The sequence below is a fragment of the Varanus komodoensis genome, unplaced genomic scaffold, assembly GCF_004798865.1.
Source record: "Varanus komodoensis strain SLA01 unplaced genomic scaffold, ASM479886v1 scaffold17, whole genome shotgun sequence".
Classification (NCBI taxonomy): Eukaryota; Metazoa; Chordata; class Lepidosauria; order Squamata; family Varanidae; genus Varanus; species Varanus komodoensis.
The window spans coordinates 21,239,294-21,265,814 of NW_025335505.1; the positions used below are offsets into that span (position 1 = coordinate 21,239,294).

General features: G+C 41.2%; 1 protein-coding gene across 9 annotated transcripts in view; it reads right to left on the reverse strand.

The window, feature by feature from the left end:
- Window positions 1–1,988: 1,988 nt before the first annotated feature.
- The window catches only part of CARMIL1 (capping protein regulator and myosin 1 linker 1), a 161,228-nt gene continuing 136,695 nt past the window's right edge, over window positions 1,989–26,521 (reverse strand). For 7 of the 9 annotated variants that reach the window (XM_044426236.1, XM_044426233.1, XM_044426235.1 and 4 more), the window contains 8 exons: window positions 18,922–18,988; window positions 17,622–17,818; window positions 17,275–17,381; window positions 13,119–13,548; window positions 9,555–9,627; window positions 6,440–6,673; window positions 5,682–5,822; window positions 1,989–3,168 (listed from right to left, as the gene is read on the reverse strand). In XM_044426236.1, coding sequence (XP_044282171.1) covers window positions 3,032–3,168; window positions 5,682–5,822; window positions 6,440–6,673; window positions 9,555–9,627; window positions 13,119–13,548; window positions 17,275–17,381; window positions 17,622–17,818; window positions 18,922–18,988 — 1,386 coding nt within the window. In that variant the 3' untranslated portion in view covers window positions 1,989–3,031. The remainder of the gene's footprint in view (window positions 3,169–5,681; window positions 5,823–6,439; window positions 6,674–9,554; window positions 9,628–13,118; window positions 13,549–17,274; window positions 17,382–17,621; window positions 17,819–18,921; window positions 18,989–26,521) is intronic. The other 2 variants (XM_044426238.1, XM_044426241.1) reach the window with 2 other exon arrangements.

Below are 26,521 nucleotides of genomic sequence, written 5' to 3' on the forward strand. Positions count from 1 at the left end.
CACAGCCTGACGAAGAGTCGTTATCAAAGGTATGGAGATAGTGGATGACTGCTCCTTATACACAATGTCATCGAAGTGGTCTTCATTGGGGTTCACCCGATGTTCAACTTCTATCTCCAGCGACCTTGCGAGGCGAGCCATCAGTTCTCCGAATGTGGAGTACGACTCTTCCAGCGACCCAGGACCCTGAGTGGAAATGACGGCATCAGGAGAGGTGGAAGCTTGATCCGAGTCCGAGTCGTGCTGGTATGGAGAGCTGGAGGATGAGCCAGTCGGAGATGGAGGAGGGTGGAAGCGCGCAGCCGTTGAAGTTGAAGGTGCTTCTGTCTGGGACAGACGAGGACGATGTCTGCGCAATCAAAGGCATGGGGTAGTAACCATACGACAGAGGGTAGTCCCAAGGATAGGATTGGGATGGGTTGAATCTGCCATATGGCATAGAAACCCAGCTCCTAGACGGTTGGCCCATTGCATGCTGGTGGTGATGTGTGTCTTTTGGCGATGCTTCTGGTGATGATGGCATCGGAGTAGGTGAGCGTTCCAATGGATGGCCTGGTTGAAAGCAGGAAGGGGAATCCCGTATCTCGCTGTCCGGTATCGACCCATAAACAGCCGCCTCAGAGCAGTCCAGAGTTGAAGGAGCTGACAATAAGATCCTTTGCGGGGATCCAACAGTGTAACGTGCATGACGGCTTGGGCAGTCAGACCTGAAGGGGTTGGAATTGAAGCGGCCATCGGGACCGATGGGGCAGTAAAGCTCGAGTCCCTGCAAGGCTCCTGAGCAAGCTTACGCTGCTTGCAATCGGCCTTGTCAGCTTTAGTCTTCTTATACTTTTTCGGAGCCGATGGATCCTCAGGCCAAGTGTGCTTCCGCTTCTCCTTTTGTTTCTGAAAGAAGGAATGGGAGAAGCGGGTGGTCTCCTTGGAAGCAGTACCCTCAGATGGTGGACGAGGGGAGTACACCATGGGCGGGCCTGGAGAATAGGCCTGGGTGGCAAGCTCGTCGGGGGCAATGAGGGCCTGATCCCAAAGGATCTTCCTCAGCCGATTTTCTCGGTTCTTCTGAGCTTGCTTAGTGAATGACTGAGAGTGGCCACATTTGTCAGTCCGATGCCCTTCTCCGAGACAGAGAAGGCATAGCTCGTGTGGGTCCATTGGAGACATCTTGGCCCCATACTTTGAGCACTTTCGAAAAGCTGCACGCTGAGCCATCTAGAAGAATGGATAGCAAACGGGAAGAAGAACAACTATAGAAAGATAAGTATAAGGACAGGGGAAGGGGAAAAAGAGGGGAAGAAAACAGTCCTAACAGGGAAGGTAAGGATTTAAAACTTGGAAAGGATTTCTTAACCAGAGAGAGCAACAAGAATCAATGAACAAGAACAACAAGGTAATATGTAGTAGAGTAAGAGAGAGTAACAAACGGCTCGAGGCAAAGCGATCGGCAGTCGAAAGAAGACTGGAGAAAATGGCGGGCTCTCCGCCCTTTATACCATAGTGGGGGAGGGGTGCGGAGTTCCCACCAAAATCTGTTAAAGCTTTGAATCTTTCCCAGCTACAAGCACTGCACAGGCGCAGCACCCATAATGTGTGATGCACAGATACCATGATGAAGAACTTGTTTCATTTTATATGAAAATAATTTGAAACAATTTTAAACCCTTGGGCAGTATCTAACAGTGCTTGCCTTCTTACACTATTGATGTATGACTAGCACAACCTCACCTCCAACAGAATGGCAATAGTGAGAATTGGTGCAATGTGATTGCCTGGAAAACTGGCTGTACCACCACACACTACTGGCATACTGCAAGAGGTCATTTATACTTGGGGTACGTCAATAACGTAAGTGGTACTGAGTATTGCCCTTTGCAGTACTGAGTATTGCCCTTTTTCCAAAGTCTTTATCCACTTGAGTGGGAAACTATAGATTTCAAAATACATTTGAAAGCAGTATGAGAATATAATTTAAAGATTAGAGTTTCCCATTCCAGTTGTAAAATCATTTTATTGGTACAAATATACATTATGAATAAAATTTGTTCAGCCTGTATTGCAAGGAGATGGCTGTGAAATATGCAAAGAAAAAATGCAGAATTGCTTTTACATACAAGAAAGTACTTTTCTTTTAAGAGTACATATTAGAAGTCAGAGAGGATGCAGGCAGACCCGAAGGCAGCCTCTAACAAATACCAATATTAATAAAATTTCCATTGCCCTCGTTCCAATCAACAACATACATTTACTTATGGATATGGAAGCATAACAACATATTAGTAATTCTGTTTTCCTTGTTGTGCTTTTGAACAGTGCACAAATGTAAGAAGTTGTGTTACATAGAAACATAGAAACAGAGTGAGTCAGAAGGGGCCTCCCGGGCCATCTAGTCTGACCCCCGGCTCCAGCCGGCTCTGCTCACGACATGCCCACCATGTGCATGTCTAGCCTATCCTTGAACACCCTCACTGATGGGTTCATATATACAATACAACAAATAAAGAAAAAGCCTCCCAAAGAGGAATGTAAAAATCATATCCAAGCATCTAATATATATTATTTATACAAATTCTTTATTAGTGTGCTCTGTTGATATAATTACAATGTGCAATTGCATTCAGCAAGAATATATTTATAAAGTAAGTTGCGTGCAAGTTTGACACATTTACATTCAGCAGTACAACACCTCTCCTGCTGTACAGCGTGGGTTAGTTTTAACAAAACATCCAGTTCATTTGTTTTTTCCCCCTCTCTCCCAAAGCCCTAATGCAAGGCATTATTTCTGTAGCTGCTTCAGAGAAATTCAAGTAGAAGATTTGGAATAGTTGCTGGCTTTAGCAAAGGCATGAAAGGGAATGTCTGAGATTGTATAGTTCAGTAAAATTAGAGCGCCAAATTCATGAAATGTGATTACCAGTGCAATCATTGCCTTATTTTTAAACCATAAAATGCTTCTCTATAAAAACAGTTGATGGAAAAGAAGGGCATTTGATAGCTATACCCTTATTATCACACAAGACTCTGCACTGACCAACTAAACAAAAATAAAATCTTTATCTGCTTCTTCTCCAGAGTCACTGGACTTGCTTCCTTGGTGGCCATCTTTACTTAAAGACCTCTGTTTCTGCTCTTGGGAGTCGTAGGTCTGGAGTCCTGGGCTTCTCTTTGGACCTGAATCAAAAGACAGAATGTTCAGATGGGAAAAGCCCAAACACCCCTGGATTACCCATCAGCCAGTTCCTGCAGGCCAGGAATAAGAGAGGAAGATTTATTGTTCTGATTCAATTTTTCTTGATTATCATCCTGGGAAGTCTGTGCAACTCAAAAGTTTGCTCCCTGGATTCTGAACACTAGCTGGTTACAAGAAGAAAGTGCGGACCCAGGCCTAAAGCATTTCATTTAGAGTACTTGGCTATCCTCGGTTGGCAATGCCTGTGAGCACCTCCCAGCAACCACCTTTTCTTGCAGTGGAGAACAGGTGCCAAAATGACGTGTACTGTCATGTTAGGTACTGCGAAGAGATCTGCATTCAGGTTGCTCATTACAGCAATAATTGTGTGTGTGTGAGAGAGAAACTAGAAACCAATAGAAGATGACCTCTTCAATTAAATTCAATACCTACAAATACAATTAAGTCTAATTGTTTTGCAAACTTGTTATCTGATGCCCATGTTGGTTCATAACAGATTTCATCCTGAGCAGACCTACTTTTGAAGGTGATCAGGCCAGCTGCTTTTCACAGAAAAAGTGCCACATTAGCAGACTTTCCATACCAAGGTCTGCTCCAGAAAAAAGATGAATAGCACCTCTGATCTTCTGTATCACCTCCAGAAAAAAGCACCCTTCTACAGCACCTCCAAACTAATATGATGAGTAGATGAATAGCCCCTCTGATCACTTTCTTGGCCATAAAGAAATCCTACAGCTTGTGCTACCCATCTCTGGAGCATGTACCAGATTTGATAGGAACTCAGAACTATCTTTTCGCAGAGATGAACAGAAGACTGTATATTCATGAAACTTTCCTAGCCAACATGATGGCCACCAGAAAAAAATATTTCACTAGCAACATAAAATTCCTTGGATGAAGAGGGCAATGCACATCATAACTATAAGCAAAGAAGGTGTAAATAGGCTGATACTTCTGAGCAATTAGTCATTTTCTGATCACAAGGTCAGCCAAACTATTTTTCTCTTCCCACCCGCCCCCAGAATTGTAATACACATGATATAGGCTTTTAACAACTCCTGCCTTAAAATTCCTGATAACAGATAAAAGAGAATGACTGAACTTATAAGCTGGAATATACATTAATCCTGGGAAATGCAGGAGCATGTATAAAAGAGTTTGGTAGGAAATAGTAACATGATAGAGTATGGCATGTGAAGCCTTTTCTGGGGGAAGTAATGCACTTACTCCTAGTAGTATAAATCAAGAGCTGAAGGACTGAGAACCCTGATGTGAGAGAGCGTGTGTGTGTGTGTGTGTGTGTGCTGGGGGGCTTTACTCTTTGCCTACTGTACTGTGTGTCCCATGTTTCCAATCTGCATTGCCAAAAAATGATCCACTCAAACAAATACATATTTTAAAGGCAAATACATATACAGTTGACACTTACTGAAAGATCTAGTTTTGCTTCTTTCTATCGTGTAACATGGCCACAAGCATCACAATAAAGCATTCGAATCGAGCTTTTCTGAACATTGCCTTCCTGACTGCAGGTGCAACTCTGCAGCAGTCTCTGACTGGTGTTCAGTTCCTATTCATGGCCGATACCCCAAGGAAATAAAAAGGCAAGCAACCGGGTACAAATTCTTCTTTGTACTGAATGTGCAGTTTACAAAAACCTGGCAAATATATCGCATCCACTGGAGGCTGTGGGTGGGAAACCTGATAATTATCAGAAGTGCAGCAGGTGGTGAGGGATAATTTAACCTTACCCTCCCTTGCTTAGCTCCTGAAGAAAATCCCTTCTCTGAAGGTGGTACCACAGCAAGAAATCCGCCACCAGAGGAATAACTAGTTTCAAAAGAGGAACTTTCCCCAGCACAGCCACACTGATGGAAAGCGCTAACCACTTACTTCATGCCTGCAGAGTTCTAACAGTTATCAGGTCCTTCCAGCTTGAACCGATTTACATGTTTTGTTTTTTAAAACCTGCATGGTAAATGCAAAAGCGCATTCCTGTGAACTTCACCTCAAGTTTAACCTTGCAAGTGAAAGGGAAATGAATGATGGAGGCTGCAGCTGAATGTGAAAGATGCAGGAAGCGATTTGTACCATGAAGCTATGAATAGAAACAACTCCTTTGGAAGGAAACAGGAAGTCCAAAAGAGAGAGGCAAAGCAGATGTCCATGCACATGCCATTACAACCCATGAAAAGAGGCAAATTTACACATTATCAGGACCAGACTGGTCCCAGTCACAGCCACATAACCACAATTCCAGTAGGTGAGAGCCAGCATGGTGTACCAGTTTGAGTGCTGGACTGGGACTCAGGAGTTCCAGGTTCGAATCACCAGTCAGCCATGAAGGTCCCTGGGTGATCCCACAGGACTGTTTAAGCCACTCTGGATTCATTGCAAGATGAAAACAGGTGGGATATAAATGCTATAGCTTATTATGATAAAATAAACATTTATACTAGGGAAAAATCATCAGGAAACTATATAACATTCTTACCTTCATGAGAAAGAGATTTGATAGCTGGCTGGGAACTGCTTTGACCATCTTTTTCTTTATCAGAAGGAACTCTCTTCAAAACAGGTGGAAGCAGAGCAATTTTAGGGGAACCTGGACCAGATGGAGACTCTGGCATGTCCTCTATGGGGGAGAAAAAGGGCAGAAAGTCAAACAATTTCCACTTCAAACTGCACAGCTTTCCCACATAACCACCCAACCATGCAAAAGCATTTAATACCAACCAGCCTGTTGGGATGGTCACCTATGCACGGGTCTGCTCACCTGCCACCCTTTACCTGCTGTCTCATTATTTGAGGGGTCAGCAATCTGATGCCACCCATGCGTCCATTTCAAACAGGGTCCATGACCTCTAACCCCTGGGCATGCTGGCTGGGTCTTCTGAGAGCCGCCGTCTGAAATGTGGAAGGCATCAGACTGCTCCATGGCTCCTCTCTTTCTCTGTTGCCATGGTGTGGTGGAGAGCTTTTTTAAACCAGAGACATTTAGTGATCTTTGGATGAACGCATGATGAAAAGTTACTAATCGGAGTAAAATATTTAGGGGAAGTTCATTCTCTCTGATAATTTACCATTAAGATCCCATTTCTAGCACTTGAAAGATTAGTTAGAATTAGCAGTGAAGAACAGTTAAAAATACCACTGAACAAAACAACTACCACCTGTCACTTTGGAAAAATCTATTCAGTTTTCACACATAAGCCATAAATGTCATTGCTGTCATCTTCAGAGGTTTCTCACCAGTCCTAGAGGCAGACCGTGGCTTTTGAGGAACTGTCGGCCGTCCTACTAGGCTGGGCTTTATTGATTGAAGGGGAGGCTTTGGACTGGTAGGTGTGCCAGAAGAGTATCGTGTCCTTGCCCCAGTTTCTGTCTTTGGTTCAGTTTTTGAATTTTTTTCTGATGAGGCCGTGATGGAGTCAGCTTTACTCAGGGCAAGCCGACTCTCTGGAGAAGAATGGTGAAGCTTAGTTACTGAAACAAAAAATGACCCAGCAAACACTGAGATCAAGAGTTCTGCAGTTTTACTATTAAAAGTTTCTAGTCTCCATAGCTGCAGAGACAACAGATAGACAGATACGCATGGATTGCCATTAAGAAATGTTGCTACTTTCTTCCACGTGCCCTTGTTTTGAACCATGAGAATAGAGCCATTTTGGCAAGCACTTCTAATGAAGTAGTCAGTACATTCTTCATCTCAAAGGGCAGCATCCAACACGAACGCTTCCCCACTGACATAGTGCTAGTGCAAATGACCTGTTGTGCAATGTGAATGAAATATGCTTGAATAACAGGGGTTTGGGTTTTTTTAGATCACCTGCAGTTCCAGCATGTGCTATGGCATTGTGTTACTTACAGTTGCTTTAAGTGAAAGACATAAGTGGAATTGGCCCCCACCCTACATTAGAAGGAAAACTTGCACCCTGATTCTTGGAGTGCTTGGGCCTAGATTTCACTGCCTTTAAAAAGTGGCTTGGAGGTACGGGCCAGGAACTTTCCCAGCAGGACAGAGGAAGCATGGCTGACTTCTCCATGTACTGGTTCTTTAAACATATGGAGGAAGAGTATGGAGGAAGAGCAGGATAAGCAGATGTGGTCCTGCTTCCATGAAGGAACATCATGGACACAAGCATAAGATAAAGGAGAGTGCTGGAAAGCTGCAGAATACTCTTCCCCTTCCTATCTGAAAACACCTTAACCTTCTTCTTCTTTATTCTCTGGTGCATTCAGAGCACCAGAAGGAAGAGTTCTAATGCAGAAAAGTTTTGACCTGAGACTTAAAGAGCTCCAGTGTAACTTGATTGGTCCTGCCTCTATCTTAGCCTTTGTCTCCATCTAAATCGACCAAGCAGCTGCTCCATCCTGAGGACTGTGATCCAGAGAGGACATCAGACCAAGAGCTAACATCCTTCGGCGAGATCCTGAGTCACCTATTTTCAGGCTAAGTTAGGTGATCACAAACTGCTGTAGGGCTGTGTTTGTATGAATTTCAGCATTCTTTGAAGAGAACATAAAGATATTCAACTCTGCCTGGAAAAGTTTGCTCATTGGTAGAGCTCATGTTCTGCATGCAGAATGTCTCTGGTTCAGTCCCTGGTACCTCCATGCAGGGCAGAAAAAGGATTCTGTCTTGAAAGAGCCGCTGCCGGTCACTGTCGACAAGCTTCTGCTAGCTGGACCAACGGTCTACCATCAGCACAAGGCAGCTTCCTAAGTTTCCAAACTTAGCCTTGTGTGTGTATAAGCAATCAGTCCAGCTTCTCTACTTGCACATAATGCTACACTACTTGTGTTGCCTGAGTAGTCACTTAATGTATAACAATGTTATACCCACAACTGATGACTTGGCTCAGCTATCTGCTGATACCAGGAATTCAAAGCTATGAGATTCAAGATGCACAGCATTTCCAAGACATTATTTTGATTTACACGGACGCTTTTGTACTCTTAGTATGTGCATGTACCGTGTGCCTATAAGTGTTCAGTAAACAGGAACTAAGAGCTACTCTTTTGTTTCCATTTTCATTGTGTTTCACAAATATTTGTGCATACTCTTACATGACTTACTATAAAAAATGTTCTTGGTCCCAAATTTACTTTAATATAGTCTATAATCTCCCACTGGTAGATTATTCCTTTCTAACTCAAAGTCTGTTACCTGTGAGACCTTCTTCCCTTTTCATCACCTAAGGTATAGATCAGGCCATTTCAAAGATGAAGGACAAAACCTTCCCAAGAGATATACATTGTAAGCATAATGAGCTCAATAAATGCTTGCGTAATTAGCCACATGTGTTGATGTACATGTGGTTTATACACTATTTCTTCCATAGAAGTGCATTTCATCTGTGAAACTCTCATACCCAAAGCAGATCTTGCAGTTCTTTTCAGTTACAGAAATTAGCCTGAGATTTTACTTGGCTATTACGTGCTTTATCTAGTCTATTCTATTTTGCAGACAACTCCAGTTTCAATGTTGTACTGAGTTCCTCATTGTGTTTCTTTAGTGGCTCTGCTTCTGAAGGAAAACAGTTTCTCTTCAAGTCAGGAGAAAGACTTGAGGAAGCAGAGGGAGAGGACGGTATAATTTTGTGAATGGAATGAGAGGGCCACCTTGATGGTTGCTGTAAATTGGTAGGAGAATGGCAGCAGTGGGGCCAGACAGGCTGAGTAACTGACAAGAACGCTCAGCTTTGCAGAGGCATTCCTGTGATGGGTGAGATTAGTCTCAGTATGAAGCAAATTAAGGAACTCTCCAGGGACTGCTGGACAAATGGCCCTTCCTCTGCCTTCATACCACTTTCTATTGATGGGGCCAAACCGACCTCATGGTTCCCTAAAAGAGGTTTTGCATTACCACATTATCACTTAGATCATGCAAATAGCTCTAAAGCAATCAAGCACTTACCTTTGCCCAAAGTGGACTGGGATCCCTGTCTAGTGAGGAGTTGCCATGCAGGGAGCAAACAATGGCTGCATCCCAATGCTGACTCTCCTGGCAGCAGGACCGACTGGTTCAGGGTGTGAAGAGCACCCATGAGCCCTTGACTAGTCAGGTGATTACAGTCATACTGAGTATGAGTTTTAGTGGCACAGTACAATCAAGTTAATTAACAAAGTATGTCACTCAGGCTGCTTCTTTAGCCATTTCGATTAACACCTGATGATCAGAAAAGGAGGGGTGGGTGAGGTAGGACTGCCCATTACATCTTTTGTGCCATTGTGGGTTCAGACTGAAGGCATTAATAGGGCTTAAGTTATCAGTAACAGCAAGCTCGCAGGCACTACTTTCAAGGTAATAAGGTCTTGTTTTACTACCCCTACAAAATTATTTAAGTAGGTTGGGGGAACACACCTGAGCCACCTCCATCCAGCCGTTCTGAGATCATGGAGAGATCTGTTGAGTCTCTTGCATCATTCCCCAGTTTCTGGGAAAAAAGAGCAGAGTGATAGACATTCTTGAATATTTTATAGATCAGTTTCTCAGGACTCAGAACTGTATCTAACAACTATATTATAATGTGATATGTGGGGCTGCTCTTGACAAGTTTTTGCAAATTACAACTGGTACAGAAATTGGCAACTGCAGCCGACAAGCAGCAGTGAATCTGGAGATGTGGTGGCCTTGGTGGCGAGGCACCTCTTGGGTTTAGGGGCGGCCTGGGTCTGCCATGCCTGGAAGGCAGCAGTGGTGGTCCTTCCCTTTGCGCACCTAGTCGGGTGCATGGCATCCTTGGTGCAAGGCAGTTTCTTGGCCCCCAGGCAGGAGAGGCGAGGTAAGGCTGGAGCAGAAATGGCCATCCGTGGCCAAGAGACAGTTGGCACACAAGACACCGACCACGCGGTCAGAAGTGAAAGTGGCTAGAAAGCAGCGTGAAGGGAGAAATAGGGAATTGTTCCTTCTCTGCTTTGCAGGGGAGGAAGGAGGTAAGAGTTTTATTTATTTTAGTACATAGAGAGGGTAGAGAAGAATGAAAGGAAAAATGTGAGCTAGAGCAATGGAAGTTCCGATGGTGTTGTGACCAACTTTGTGATTGAAAAGAAACTGAGGGACTGGGTAGGAGCCCCCTCCCATTATCTGGACTTCCAGAAAGGGTGGACAGGAGCTCCCAGTGGTGAACTCTGGAAATTTCTCTCTGATCGATGCCTTGCACTCTGCCACAAAGCACATATACTAACTGCACATATCTGGGTTTTAACTGTATTTGTATTAGATTTATTTATTTGTGTGAGCCGTCCCGAGGCTATATAGCAAGGGGACGGCATACAAAAACTTTAAATAAATAAATATATGCAATTGCACAGAAACCACGAAGAAGAATATTTCATGCTGATATTAAAAGAGATGCACTGATTACCAATTTGTGGGCTCAAACTGCTGGTTTAAAGCCCATTTAAAGTCCCAAGTGTCTTAGGACCATTTTTTCCCACACGATGCTGCCTGTTGGTTAAGATATACTTCAGGTGCCCTTTTGAAGGTGACCCCATCTTCTGAAGTACTGGAGGATGATGGAGGTTGAGTGTCACCAGTGTAAGAATATTAATTCCAGTGGTGGAACTTTCTTCCCAGCCATGCACACCCGGAGCTGACTTGACTCTCCTTTCAGCACTAGGTGAACCCTGCCATGTTAACCTGTGCTTTTAGATCCTGTAGTTTTAATATCCTGTGCTTTTAATGGTTTCTTTTGTTTGTTTTACAACTTTATGGAGGTTATATGTGATATGGCATACCTCTGTTTCTTCTGCACTCTCTTCACTCTGCAAATATCATGTGTGAGGAAAATGCTGAACGGCTTTCCTGTTGACCCTTGTAACATTATTTTATGAAATATAATACAAAAATGCAAAAAAAAACCTTTTTCCATGCTATTACAGCAGCATAGTACCAAGTTCATCATAATCCTATAGAGTGGCTGAGATCCCATTTAAGAAGTCACACTGGATTGAAATATATGGTAACATGGTGATCAGAAGGTCTCCATGAAGTTATGTAAACTCCATGGTTTTGCTTTAGATCACTACTACCTGTATGTCCCGTCTCCATCAACTTATGTGCTGTTCTTAAAAGAGAGCTATTACAATCACAGTACAACCAACAGGTGGATTACAGGCTCTACAGGAGTGTTTCTATGTGAGAAGATGACTACATTCTTTGGTATACGGTTGCCTTAAGCATCCTGGCTTGGTATTTCTACACCCTAATCAACTTCCACCAAAAGCATCCTAAGGAGATAAAGATGAGCTCAGAGCAATGCATCTAGATAAAAAGGGGTAAAATATGCTAGGAGGAAGGAAGATAAGAGTGTTGATATTATGCCAGCACAAAGCATTACACAAAGTAATATGGAATAGGCCGAAATGAAATTATAGGAAATGTGGTAGAATTGACTACGCAGAAATAAAAATGTGACATGGACATAGCATACTCGATTAGATTTCTGCAATGCGCTCTACATGGGGCTACCCTTGAAGACGGTCCGGATACTTCAATTGGTGCAGAATAGAGCTGCCAGGCTGCTGACGGGGACTGGGCGTTGTTCTCATATAACCCCAGTTCTTCATCAGCTCCACTGGCTCCCGATTGAAGTCTGGGACCAAGGTGTTGGTTATGACCTATAAAGCCCTAAACGGCTTGGGACCTGAATATCTAAAGGAACGCTTGCGCCCATATATGCCCTCCTGCCCCTTGAGATCAGCAACAGATGCCCTTCTCCGGGAACCATCTGTGAATGACATCAGGAGGGTGAGTACCCGGAGGAGGGCCTTCTCTGTGGTGGCGCCCCATCTATGGAATGCGCTCCCCAGAGAGGTCCACCTGGCGCCGTTGTTATTTGTTTTTCGGCGCCAGGCTAAGACCTTTTTATTTAAAAGTTATTTTAATTGTTAAATTATTGAATTAATTAGGATTTTAAAATTTTTAGCCGAGAATGCACTGGGGGTTTTTAAATGATTTTTTAAAATTGTTATATTATCATTATTTATGTATGTATTTATGTATTCTTTGTGAGCCGCCCTGAGGCTTTGTTGCGATGGGGGCGGCATAGAAATGTTTTAAATAAATAAATAAATAAATAAATAAATACTCTTTACAGCTATAGCAGATTTTAATAAACCAAAATAGCTAATGGATTTTTAAAAAAAAAAACATACACACTTAAATCCTTTGTGTAAGTAGTACCCAGCAATAAAATAGAAAATAACTACATTATGTTTAAAAGCAGCTCTACAAGCAATGTAATTATCAATCCCTTCCGTATCTAACTTAATTACCTGGCTAATACAGGAAATATAATCATCTTAAACTGATCAATATGACTCTCTCTTGCTAGGGTTTTCTTAAGTTTTAAATCCTTTGATCCACTAATTAATCCATCCCATGTGACTTTATTAGTATCACATTTGTTTCTGGAGTTTATATTTAGCTCTTCAAACACCAGGTGGAGCAAGGCTACCATTTAAATATTTGCCTGGAGAGTCGACTTTACCCATTCACTTATGTGCAGCATCCATGCCAAATCACACATTAGATTCAGTGCAACACACACACACACAACATTTGCCATCTTTCATCTAGTCTGCACCTGCTCATCATTAGTAACTGTAATAAGACTGTACTAGGTCGTACATCAAATAGTAAATTCCATATGGTTTTGTATCTATATCAGCTAGATGCAAATTTAAACAGCCATCTGTATCTTAAAGCTTAGACAATATGCTAATTTCTCATACTACATATAAAAACATAAACATGTAGAGATTGTATGTTATGAGGATGCCAATGACTATCTGAATCATTACCAAATCTCTCAAGGTAATCAGCAATATGAAGCAATGTTGTTACAGTAATAATCTAATTCTGAGAAATCACATTAACTGCTAAGGAAGGGGTTTAAACCATTAAAACGAGAGTACTTCTCACCTTCTGTGCTGATGCAGCTCTCCTCTCCTGCTTGGCTTTCATCTCTGCTAGGAGGCCACTGCCCATCATCTGCACCCCATACCTGCGCCCTCCCTGAGGACTCCCTTTACTGTCACTCCTCTCAAGCTTTGAAGCATCTTCTGAGGGACTCTCTTCTATTGACTCTGGTGTTTTTAACTCCTCAGTTTTTTCAGTGCTGCCATTCTGCTCGGTTGACTTAACCTCCTTCTTTGCAGTGTCCACGGTGGAACCTTTCCCAGCACCTCTGGGTGATGGAGGCTCCTCTGATACCAGTACAGTTTGAGGACGTTCAGATTTGGATCTAGATTTTATCAAATTGAGAAAGCCACTTTTTCGAGAATCCCGCTTTTTCTTTTCATCAGCTGCTTCACTAGATTCGCTGGTGTCTGAGGCTTTTGTTGAGGGTCTCCTAGAAGAGAGAAAAAAAGGAAACAACTAGACAAAGGAGACATAAATGGTCTCATTTGGATATATATAACTGTAAGTGAACCTTGGGTTCTTGCACTCCCCTTCAACTTTCCTGCTCTGGAATGGCTGTAAGGAGATTAGAGGCATTTACTTTTGGTTTTAACTAACCATCATTTAGTATTATATCTCAACATAAACAAACTGCAGTAAGTCTTAGCTATGGTTTATCGGTTAACAAAAACCTTCAAACCTTGCTGTACAAAACTAGCTATTCCACAAGCCAATTAAAATCAGGATTCAACCACAACTCTAAATTGCAGTTCATAGTACATGGAAGTAAAAGCTGTTGACTTGCTCCTTATCACCACCTTGGGGACAATGAGTCGAAGAGCACAAGGCTCATCCAGACTTATTCACATAATGCTAAATCAAAGTTTAGCATTACATCCAAATAACACTCCTGAAGGTTTTTTTTAATGTACCTTCAGCTTTTGAGTTAGAGTGTCAAGTTGCTTCTCCCAGAAATAACAGCAGTTCAGTCTAGCTTCTGAACAGCAGTTTCAGAAAATTCTAATGTCTGTGCACAATTATCAAAAGTAAACTACTTAGATTGCTTCGCATGTCTCATCTATTCAGGCCAACAGTGGCACCAAAGTAGGTGATCGGTCAACTCTAAACATTCTTCTATTAATGCAATTAATGCTAATCCTGCATACCTAATTGAATGCACAATCCACTGAGAGACACTGATCTTATCTTTTAAATGAATGTATTTATGACTATGGCATACATGCACTGAAGTCTAAATAAATATAAACATCCAGTGAGAGAATTCTGCTTTCTCCAGTATGTTATATTTGAGGATTAAGCTCTCATGTTTCTACTGCAGGTATCTTTGCTTCTCCCCTGTATGTGTCAGATAATTGGTCCATATACTTCACCATTGTCTAGTCTGACTACTCCAGTGTAGTGCACACGGTGAGAGAAGGAAAAATGCAGAATGAAGCAGAGGGCATATCATAATTAATCTAGTGTCACAAAAGGAGATTGAAGGATATGTAAGCTTCGTTAAGATACATTCCTTCCATGTGAAATTTTGCCAGGACAAGAACAATGGATTTCCTGGGTATGGTGTCAAGCCAAACATTTATTATTATAGCACTGGAAGGAGAAGTTCACATTGAAACTCCATCCACTATCTGTCTTTGAAACAATTCTATTTTTGAACTGATCACCATAAAACAAACCACATGGATCTGTGTTGTGTCGGCGAGGACACTTACATGGCATATATAATATGACACTAACTGAACAAAAACCCACCATGTGTTGTCCTGTTGTAGATCTGTGGGCACATTTGGCATTTTGAAAAAGTGCCCTGGCCAGTCCGTGGGCTACAGTGGGCTTGGGTAGAAGAAAATCCACTTATGTTTGTGGGAGCATGCATGACTTTGAACCCTGTGTATGCTGTTCACTCTTCTTTCTGCTTCCTCTTTCCTTCCTTTTGATATCACAAATGGGAGAGGAAAAAAATCTTCCCCAATAAGGAAGCTGATGCCCCAAAATGTGCAATACAGGTGATCTTTACCGCTGCCCAATTTTTGGCAGGGAGGACTATTTTCCTACCTATTTAAGATAATATCCAAGTTAGTCCACTGGTTCAAAGGGGGAAAGGAAAAGCCCACCAGCCCCCCTCCCCCCCCCAAAAAAAAATCAACTGGGGAAGGGAAGTCAGGACGCTCTTCCCACCAATCACCCTGTTATTCAAAGTGCCCTTTATGAGGGTTGAGGACTTCACTCCTTTTCAACAGGGAGGACTTAACTTGCTCTTCTGCAAGTGAATGAAAGAATAAGGACATTCACTTGCAGAAGGAAAAACACCTTGGCAAGCAGCTCAGCCTTGCTTGCATGTGCCATCAGGGCCTTGCACAGCACTCTTGGAAGCCTTGTTGTGGTTGGCCAAAGAGAGGGAGCCCTGTTTACACAACTAAACTAAGCTGCCCTTAAAATTAGTCTCGCTCTCCTGCAAGTTCAACAACAGAAATGAGCAGAAATGTTCACATAACTCAAATCAGTCCCTGAAAACAAACTGTTTAGACAGAAAATATAGTCAAGTTGTTTAAAGGCTAAGACACGTACAAAATTATGAATATTTAAGAATACAACAAAAAAGTTCCAACTACTCTTTACAGCATATATCCACACCCAAGGTATTTTAATAGACAGTCAACAAGCAACTTTGATCATATAAATAAGTGATGGTAACATCCTACAATGACAGTTTAGCAGTTTTGCATGCAACCTTTTGCTAGCAATTTGCTACATAACACAGAGATTCATACTTCGTTGATTTTCACCATCTGCTTGCAACATAACAGCTATTCTCACTTGCTTAAGTTCCAAGATATTTAGTAGTTTACACTTTTTTGGACAATGTTTCTTTTTATGAGTTAATGTTAAAATGCATCAAGCACCATCTAAACAAGTATAAAATTAGCTTCTGACAGTCTGTTTATATTTTGTTACTAAAGTTGCACTGAAAGAATGGTGTCTTAGCGTTTGGTTCTGTTAAGCATACATACAACTTGTGTACTTTAGGTTAGGTCCTTACTCTGCAGAATTGCATGTATCCCCATAATTTAATTTCCTAGACATGCAGGTTATAAATAAGACATCTTTATACAAGCACAGAACTCATATTTCAGTTAAATAAATAAATAAAATAAATAAATAAATATTTCAGTTACCATGATTTGGTCCAGGAGGAAAAAATTTAGTGCTAAACCACATTTTAATTAGTTGCCTTGAAATCATTATTTGATGTGTCTGTGTGCATTTGTATTATGTCAAAGGTGCTTTGCTCCACTGGATAAAAAGGATCCTGCTCAGAATCCTGCTCATCTTTCCTTTTCTACCTTCATCCTCGTTTGCTTAGGCTGTTGTTTAATCAGAGTGGCAATACCATCATATCATCCACTGCACTGTGACACCAACAGGTGAGGGAAAAGAACAGGGAAACGGCATGGAAAAGTTTACAATAAATGTGAATTTGACTTTGGAAAAATGGCCACAATGCAAGGCCCTTTTATGACTCTCATGAGTATAAGAGTAAGTAGTTTCAAAAGAGAGAGCATTCTGTGCTTACTTGCTGCTGCCATTCCATCGTAAAGCCTAGGACTGGCCTGTCAGTTCTTCTATTGCTGTTCTGGGGCAAAGTGGACAAGAGGCAGCGCTGGTTGCCTGCTAAGTAGAACGTTCAGGCTGAAAGAACAACACACCAGCACCTGGGGTTCTGGATTTGGGATTCAGACCTCCCGCTGCACAGGATATTTGAAACAGAAGCTTCTTTCTGGTTCTTTCACAGTGCCTTGGAACAGCTCCCCAAAGGGCCCAGAATGAGAGTACTGCCTATTGTAACACTTGGTAACTGCTGTTATCCCAATTGCTACCAAGATAAATCCCAATGAAGTAAACTGGTACTATGCAGATACATTTTAAAGACAGTTCTGTGGTTTGCAAGTAGTTATTCTAATTTCAAGGAAGCAACAGATGGTACTTTTCATTTGCCTTCAGCTATTAGACTGTATAGACATTTAGTAAATAATTATGTAGCAGGCTTTTAAAAAATAAGGCAAAAATCCCATCTAGAGTCCTCTTGTCCTCTGACCAAAGACCCATCAACTTCTAGTACTAAAACTTGTTTGGTAATTTATTTTTAAAAACTTACTTTGAATCCATTCTTGTCACTTTTTTGGTGAAAAATTCATCAACTCCTTCATCTACTCTTCCCATCAGACCATTCTGTTCTCCATCTTGAGGAGTTAGAGTATTCACCTGATAAAAATAGATAGTCTTATTTAATCTAGAAGTTTGAAGGTTCAGTACTGTTGGTTATGGCTGTTGAAACATAAGAGTCTATTGGTTTCTGAAGGAATAGTTTCCTTATGAAGGTTCTGAAAGGAAAGCAACATAACAAGGCAGAGCATGGCTATTAAACTTCTTATGGCACAGCTTTAAAATTTATAGGCCATTCAAATATATAAGTACAATATCTTTAACAACACTTTTACTCACAGCTGCTTGTGTTGGCTGTTGTTTTTTATTCCTTTTAGGTCTTAGTTTTGTAAAGTGCTCCAGTTTTCTCCCTTCCTCAGAAGGTAGCTCTGAAATGAACCCAGATGTCCGTTTGTCAGGCTTCCCAGAAGGGAATGGGGGGTCTTCTATATGGATAGGAACTTCTTCCAATGCTTTGTCCAAGTCAAACTCCATCTCTAATAGAAATATTGATTATTGTTAGATTTGAATTCCTCTTACCAGTCAGTATGTTGAGATGTAAAGCAGGCATTATTCTGAATGTGTATTTACCAGGTGTCTTGAAAGAAAGATTTACTACAATGTAAGAGTAAGCCCTGATCCAGACTCGAATCCTGGGGAGTTTTTAGAACTGGATGGTACACTTGACCCTAACATAAAAATTAAAAGAATACATAGCTCTTAGACTCACATTTAAAGTACTGCCTGGTTTGGACCCCAAGACAGGCATAATTCTATCAATGACCTTGCTCAGTGAAAAGAGGCACTGTAAGCACAAAAGGCTGAGCAAGCTTGGACTAATAGCTAAGACACATTGCAGTGAAGGGATCTGTGTCTTTGGCCAACATCCCTCCATTTTCTGATTTTGCCGCAAGTGAGAACTGGAAGCCATAGTTTGGTTCACATTTTAGCTCTGCCCATTTGGCTGACATGGCAGATATTACATGGCAGTAATGGCAAACTGATATTATTTGTTTTGTTTTGTTTTATTTATTTAAAACTTTTATATGCCTTCCCCTCATGCCTCGGCATCTCAGGATGGCTTACAACATATTAACTGAGTATATGATAATATGTTTTCCTTTCAAGGAACTCATGGTGCCTTACATCATTCTCCTCTTCCTCTCAATCTTATCCTCACAACAACCCTGTGAGGTAGGTTGGGCTGAGAATGCATGGCTGGTCCAAAGTCACCCAGTTGGCTCCATGGCTGAGTGGGACTTGAACCCAGATCACCTGCAACCCAGTCCTGCACTCTTAACCACTAACCACAGCCACTCTCACCTTACATTTCCATAAAAATAAAGTGCATTAAGAGAATGTAAACATAATATAGGGGCATGGGGGAGCAGAAGACACAAAATGCAAGCATCTTGTGAGCAAAACAAACATTTCTGGCTTCCCACAACATTCCTTCAAGGGACCATGTGTCAAAAAGCAATCCAGTGAGCCTGTGCCATAGTGGCACACTGGGAGAGTTTATTTTATATAGATCAAAACTGAAGAAAGTAACTTACTATATGAAGGAAAAACTGAAACACCATGAATGAATCATATTTACCAAAAGCTCTGGATACAGGCCTCAGCATTCTACTATGGATACTCTTCCTTTTAGACTTAGGAGTCATCTAGGGTTGAAAAAGAAGTAGAATTTGTCAGTTTCTTCCCACATTATAAGTGGAGATAAGAAAGTCAACAGTGCCAGTTTAGCGATTCACTCTGAATAAGACCAGAATATATTTATCTTGATACTGCAAAGTCAACACAGCTGTGAAAAATGAAACAAACTATATTTAATTTTGGATTACACATCAAGTGAATTATTAATTAAGCTCTCTCTTCAGAAATATTCATAAAGATTGCTGTGATAGTAGGGATCCAATCATTCCAAGCGAGTTTACAACATCATGGATTAAAAAAAAAACATTTTTAATGCTGAAAACTGAACATGTTTCCACATTTAGGTTTCTTTTTTTAAGTGATGGAGCTCTTGCAATATTCATCATAGGATGATGATGTTGTTTTAAATGGAAGTATACACTAGGCTGTTCTTAGGTTACCTTTGAGTAGTGTTTTCTATTTTCAGATGCCATATGTCTCATGTGTTAAAAAATGAAGGGTTACAAAGAGGAAATACACACAGAACAGATACATTCTGTACTGCAAACTGTGTGCAATGATAATGTCGAGAATTTACTCAGGAGGTATTTTTTACCCTTAAAATAAAACTGTGCATGTTAGTTTGGGTGTGACAAGAGACAACTGCAACTTTGATGTCTACCTTGAATTTATCCAAGGTTTAATCCTTCACAGTTCCTGTTCTCCCCCTGACCCCCCACAATATGACCCATGAGTTAAAATAATATATTAAGACTTGGGACTACAAATTTGTAACTATCTAACAATTCAAAATCTACTGGTTTTCTTAAATGCGCTAGCTTTTGCAATTGTGCAGTGTCTTTCTTATATTTGTCATTTATCTAAGAATAGTAAACTGTTCACAGTTATACAACAAAGCTTGAAGAAATACATTAAGTAAAATAAAGATCCACATATGCATTTGTTTACACTTGCTATGAATTTCAGGTCCTGACAAACGGAGAAGGGGACTGTTCTGGGATTTGCCAGTATGACTTCCAGGTGGTTAACATGCCCCTTCATACCAGCCAGAAAGGACAAAGTAGCCTCAGGCCACTTGCAAGACTTTTTCATGTTGCACTAGACAAGTGGGACTCAATTCTAACAAGAGCCTTAGCTTTTAACACCTTTAGAAGGACTCTAAGAACAGAAAATCAAAATAAATTAGAAAATTCCTGTGACTCTTTCCAATAAGTTTTAAGTTTGCCTTATACCAGGTGTTTCTGACGTTTGGGACACATTTGGAATTCTGAACGAGCGTCATATCTGCTCTTACAAAATGGTTGCCATGGGGCAGTAGTTTTGTCTTTTAATAAAATGGCTACATTGGTAGGCATGACCAGCCATAAAAACTTGTTTCCCAAAAGGCTAAGGAGTGAGGCTAATAAAAAGCAACTTATCCAAGAACTTAATACAAGGCAGAGGTAGGGGCTGAATTCCAAAATACAAACCCACTCTTTCGACCCCACAGAAAGATGGTATTGGTGGGCAGCACCTTGATGAAGCAGGCCAAGCTTCTGATCTTTTAAGACATTTAATTTTCTTAAAACATTTTAAGAAAATTTCTAAAAATCAGGAGAGGCAAGGAATCCGGGCACAACTTTAGAGACCCCACCCTATTTGTTTTACTTAAATATGACACACAGATGGAAGAAATCAGTGTAATAGCCACTGAACAAATTGCGCTTTATTTCAGGGTGAATGCCTTGGACACTTGGTTTGGTTTAAGTTGTGGCAAAACATACCTGAAGAATGAAAGGCTGTGCTGACAATATATTTAGTGATGTTAAGATAGAGCCTTTTATTCTATCGACAGAAATGAACTGTAAAGAAATAGATGCCACTTTAGGAGATATAACCCAAGGTAGACATCAGTCCAGGATGGGTGTGCTGTGAAATGCACTTTCAACACAGTTGTGCCTGTCCACCTTAAATTCTCCCTCTCCATAATGTATAATAAAATATACTAGTCCTGACATTACCCAGCTTCCCCGTCTGTGCCAGTAGCAGCCAATGACTTGCAGGGTACAGAAAGGCATAGTGTGATGATATTAGAGCTTGGACAAGTTTTACTAATCATTAATGCAAGTTGCATCCCTTCAGAATATTTAGACTGCATCTCCCATCATGCCTTACTATTAGATATGCTGGAAAGGGCTGATGGGAGCTGTGGTTTACCAATGTCTGCAATGCCTCAAATTGCCCTAAATTAAAGGGAGAGGAGGCCACTCAACAGGGAGGATCCCATTTTCAATAGGAGCTCCAAGTTCACCACAAAATATGGCATTCTGCTTGAAGGGACAGGGTTTCACAAAGCAAGTCTGGCATTTCTTTAATAACCCTGAAGCATTTTTCTGAAGCAGTATAAATGTAGGATGGCAGGTGTAAGTATTTTCCTGAACTGAACATCCTGTTAAACCACCTATTGCTGACAAGTATATTTTATAAATTTCAGTGGGAATGGGGGGAATAGTTCCTCTGGAAGCTTGCTGAGTCTAACATTTGTTGGTTGCCTGGGTAACCAGTTGCTGAAGCAAAAAGTACAAGTTAAAGAATCTAAATGAGTCTAACCAGCTAATTGGAATCTAAGGTACACTGGGTTGTAACCATTAGGAATTATACCAAGTATAATTATACCATTTCCCTATCACACACCTCCTCCTTGTAGGACTTTCTTTGATGTCATTTTCTCGCCATGTGACACATATGCCGAGATGATCTCACTGGTATCCTTGTTATTTTCCTGATACCTTCCATTCCTTTGCAACTAACACTATCTCCCATCTCCTCCATACCTGCCTTGAATTCCTGCAAGAAACTATGGGCATTACAAGGAATAGCGAGGCTTGTACCTGCATTATGAAAATGAAGGGGGAAATAAACAAAAGCCTTTCTCATATATACATACACTTGTGGAAAAAAATCCTCCATGACTGTCATTGCTTTCAGTTCCTATGAGTTTGACATTGGTGTTAAGACTATCTGACCAATAAACTGGAGATAAATCGACTCAGTCTTCCTGCTGGGTAAACAAAGGAGCAAATGACAGCCAACACAGCAATCTGAGTGTGGCTGCTGAGTGGTCCCACTACTGACTGGTCTGTGCATCTAACCCCACAATGGGGAACTCTGTAGTCTGCCTTCACGTATGTTCTTCTGACACACCTGAGAGCTTTCCATTTACTGCAGGCCTCTGTATGGTGATCTTGGGTACTATTTGGTGCTAAGCTGATAACCGTAGAGTCCTTCCCTTTCAGTTGTTCACTGTTTCTTGCATGAGAGGGTGAAGAGGTTTCTTTGTGTTCTCCAGCACTTAGTTCCATGCCTTCTTCTAATCTGGGGCATATGACTTGGAATTAATAGGCTCCATGAGCTTGCAGGATATGGTAGCAGCATCCAACTCCTGATTTTTTTACCTTTGAAAATTGGTGCTGACACACCGTTTTGCCCATTCTCTACACTGGTGCCAACAAGTGCTCCAGTTTGGGTGAAGAATTCCCATTCCTGCTGGCTTAGTCTTGAGGAAAAAGAATAATTGTTGAAGTGGAAGCCGGAAATTAATTGACTGTGATAGCACATCATGCTGTGCAACTGGGCTCTGGTTAATCTAGATTGGAATAATTCCATTAGCTTATGTCTTAATGAAGAAAAGGAATGGTTGGGGGAAATTAGTAAAAGGAGAAGTTCTGACTGGAAGTTACTCAGAGAGTGCTGAATGTTGCGTGTGCTGGACTGAATACTGCCCAATCCCATCTCTTACCAACACAGAAAGCGGTAAGACACCTGGACTATGTTGGTGTACACTTTCAAAGCAACTTGTCCCTCAGTCCTGCAGGGCCATGACAAGCTCTTATATGCAGAAGAGACCAGTCAGAGAAGCTCCATTCTAAAGTAGGCAACAACAGTCAGCTCAACTCTCACGAGCTCATCAGGAGCCCTTGCTCGGTGAAGGCCTCTCCCTGTCTCCTGCCCAGATGGAAGGGGTCATCCCAAAGTGTTAAGAAGACCTTCCTTATGTGTTTTCAGAGAGAGCGGAGTAGTATAAACCCCAACACATTGGTATGAGGGCACAATCCACGAAGCTTATTTCACCAGTAACTTACTCTGTAGCCTTTTATTTTGTCGCCAAATAAGAAGTAATGGAAGAGGTTAACAGTGGGCGGCCTGGGGGCAGAGCCTAATCCGCCAAGTGCACTGGGAGACCTGCTTGGGGTTTTCTCCCTCTCCCCCTCCCCCCCCCTGCTGCTTCCTGCCTGCTCCAGGAGCCACACTCTCTTCAGCAGCTAATGAGGAAGAGTTGAGGGAGCACCACTGACAGGGGAGTGGCAGCCAGTGTCCGTATTTTTCAGCATGTGGAAGGAGAAAGGCTGCCTATCCCTGCACTACTTCCAACATAAGATAATACATGTGCCTCTCTAGGTAACTTCTGGGACCACACTTTAAAAGTAACAAAGGTCCAACAGGAGTACCGATATTTAAGTAGACATAAATATCTGGTGCCAGGTAAAGACCTTTTTATTCATCCATCATTTTAATAATCAAGGGTTTTGGACGTTTTAAGATTTTTTGTTTTCTTTTCTGTTTTCACAGTCACATTTCCTATTTTATTTTTTCCTTCTCATCTTTTAGCTTAGAATGTTCACTTTTAGATGTTTTTATTAATTATGGTTTTATTATTGTATTATTGTAATTTTATACTATGTAAGTCATCCTGAGCGCTTGTGCAGAAGGACGGGATACACATTTTTGTAGTAATAAATCATTATCATCTTGTCACACACAGCATGGTATATAACAGGGGCACACAATCTTTACAAGGAATACAGGTGATGTAGGATCAGGGGTTGGAGGCTGCATGAACAGGTACAGACATAGTGTCTCTCCCCCCACCCACAAATACACATGCATAATCCTGACATAGTGAGGATGATCTCTGGGGAGGGAGCAAAAAGTATAGGCAGCAGGAACTTCAAGGAAGGAAATCAGTACATTCTTAGTAAAGGCCCTGGGGGGACACCAGTTACATGGCACTGGTATATAATCTTTAAACCAGCACAAGTGAATAAATAGGAAAAGCCTTTTCACACATGCACATAAAGTATTTTCATGTGTGGTGACTCTTACATTTTTTATTAAATTTATATCCTGCCTTTTTCCTTTTGAAAAACTCAAAGTGGCTTACAACATTCTCCTCCTCCTGTCCTCCACCCTACCCCCACAACACCACCAGCCCTGTGAGGTAGGTTGGGCCGAGAGTCTGTGACTGGCCCAAAGTCACCCAGTTGGCTCCATGGCTGAGCGGGGACTAGAACCCAGGTCGTCTGAGTCCCAGTCCCATGCTCTTAACCACTAACCACAGCCACTCTCACCTTACATTTCCATAAAAATATAGTGCATTAAGAGAATGTAAACATAATATAGCGGCAAGGGGAGCAGAAGACACAATCTGCAAGCATCTTGTAAGCAATGAGAAGCAATTCTTCACAAAATGTAAAGGAAAGGTCCTACACTGCAAATGAAGTTCACAGTAGGATGGATGCTCAAGGATTTAATTCAGTCCACATTTTTATGTGAACTGATTCACACTTCCTGAATTAATGCATGGACTGAAGCAATTATCCTTCACTTGCCATACTTCTTAGAACATGGCAATACAGTTCCATCTCAAAGAGGTATGAAAATTAAAATGCAAATCAAAACATGCATTTTAAGACAAAGCTGTGAAACTTGTGGAAAAATAAAAAATACTGTGAATTTTCATACATTAAAAACAGCAACACACTGATGTGGAAATGAGATGGCAAAGACCTTTGGATGAGCACCTTGTACAAATGACTTGAACTAAAAACAAGTTGATTCTTCCATCCTGAGCTCAAGGGAGAAAAGTACATCCTTTCAAGTGTCAAATTACAATCAAATCCCAAAGTGAAGTGACTGTGCATGCCACTCCAAATTCCTAATGAGAGACAATTACGATTTTTTTTAAAGACACTAACACATGTTGTATCTCATTCCATTTAAAACCTGCCTACTGCATTTCTTGTATTTGTTGATCCTCCTTAAATCAACGTCTGGCTGGTAAACCTTCAGAAACAAAGATGGAAGTGTAGAATTGCCAGAGGAAGTGAGTAGCTAATAAAAACTGTCAAGAAATCTCACGATTGATTCTCACAATGCCTAAGGGGAAAAACTAGACATTTCTCTGTCACATCCTCTTATAACTTGAAAGTGGAATAACATTTTAAAACACAGAGCATCAATCTTGGTTTTAGGAAATACTTTCCATGCAACTGCTTAGTATAATGTGAACAGAAGTTACTCCAGAAGATGTTAAATACAATACTTTCCCTTGTTTCTGAGTTCTGCTCCAGCCACACAAACCTACTGAATGCATTTTCATTCTGATCAGATTCAGTCTCTTATTCTTTTCTCTCTTTCCCCTCCAAAGTTACAAATATAGCATATTTGATTGGCATTTGTCAAACAGACAATTCAGCATAACAGAAAAAGTATTACATTACATGGCTATGATAGGAGACGTGTAGCTTCTCCTTTAAAGCTTTCCTTTCAATAAAATGAACTTAGTGTTAATGCAAAACTGAACCAAGAGATTTGCTCAAGCATTAATTAATGTTATATGACTAGTCTACTTGGTTTTGCTCTCGTGTCTTTTAAATTCACCACACGTTATGCTGGCGAAAACATCCTGTAAAATCCAACTTTGCTTTGCGATAGTTGCCCATTTCTTTCAGTAGCTGCACGCTGATGGTACTACATTCTCCCTAGAGATTACCAAGGCTTTACAGAAGCAAATGAAGCAAGAAAAACAAAACAGGCAAGGAACAGCAAAGCTTAAAGAAAATACTTACACTTGTACAGCAGAGAGTCTCCATGCAGCCAAAAGAGAAAGATAAAAGAATATGAATGGGCAGAAGATAAAGCAAGAACAGTTTTGAAAGAAAGGAAGGGGACAGGGGCAAGCAGCACTGAAATTAGGCAAATAAAAATACCGAAGCAGGGATATGCACAGGACATTCAGCCATCTGAATGAGCACATGAGAGTGGGGAGTTGTGTCCACACTGCTTAATTTATGAAGTTTTAGCCTGCCTTTCAGAACTCCTAATTATTAAAGAAGCATTAAAGAATTATAAAAATTCCATCCCTAATCTAAAAATAGCAGGAGTTCAAACACCCAAGCATGCCACGCTTTAAGGCAGTCCAAACCAAAAAGAATTCCAGAGTCCATTTAAAAGCCAATTCAATGGGACTGTATGTACATTTCTCTGGAGAGGGTTCCATGGGCACTGCTCAAGCACCAAAAATGTGGGTCTCTAAGATGCATCAGCCTAATCGACCTGACCAAGAGACCAAAAGGCGGACCCTCTGCAGCTGGTGTTAAGGTCTAGGCAGGTTGCTATGTCTACATTCACTAAATCTGCCGAGACTCCAAGGAAGGATGAATATCCTTCTGCGGGATTTCTCAAAATTTTAAGGGGAAAGAAAGCCTATATCATGCATGCAC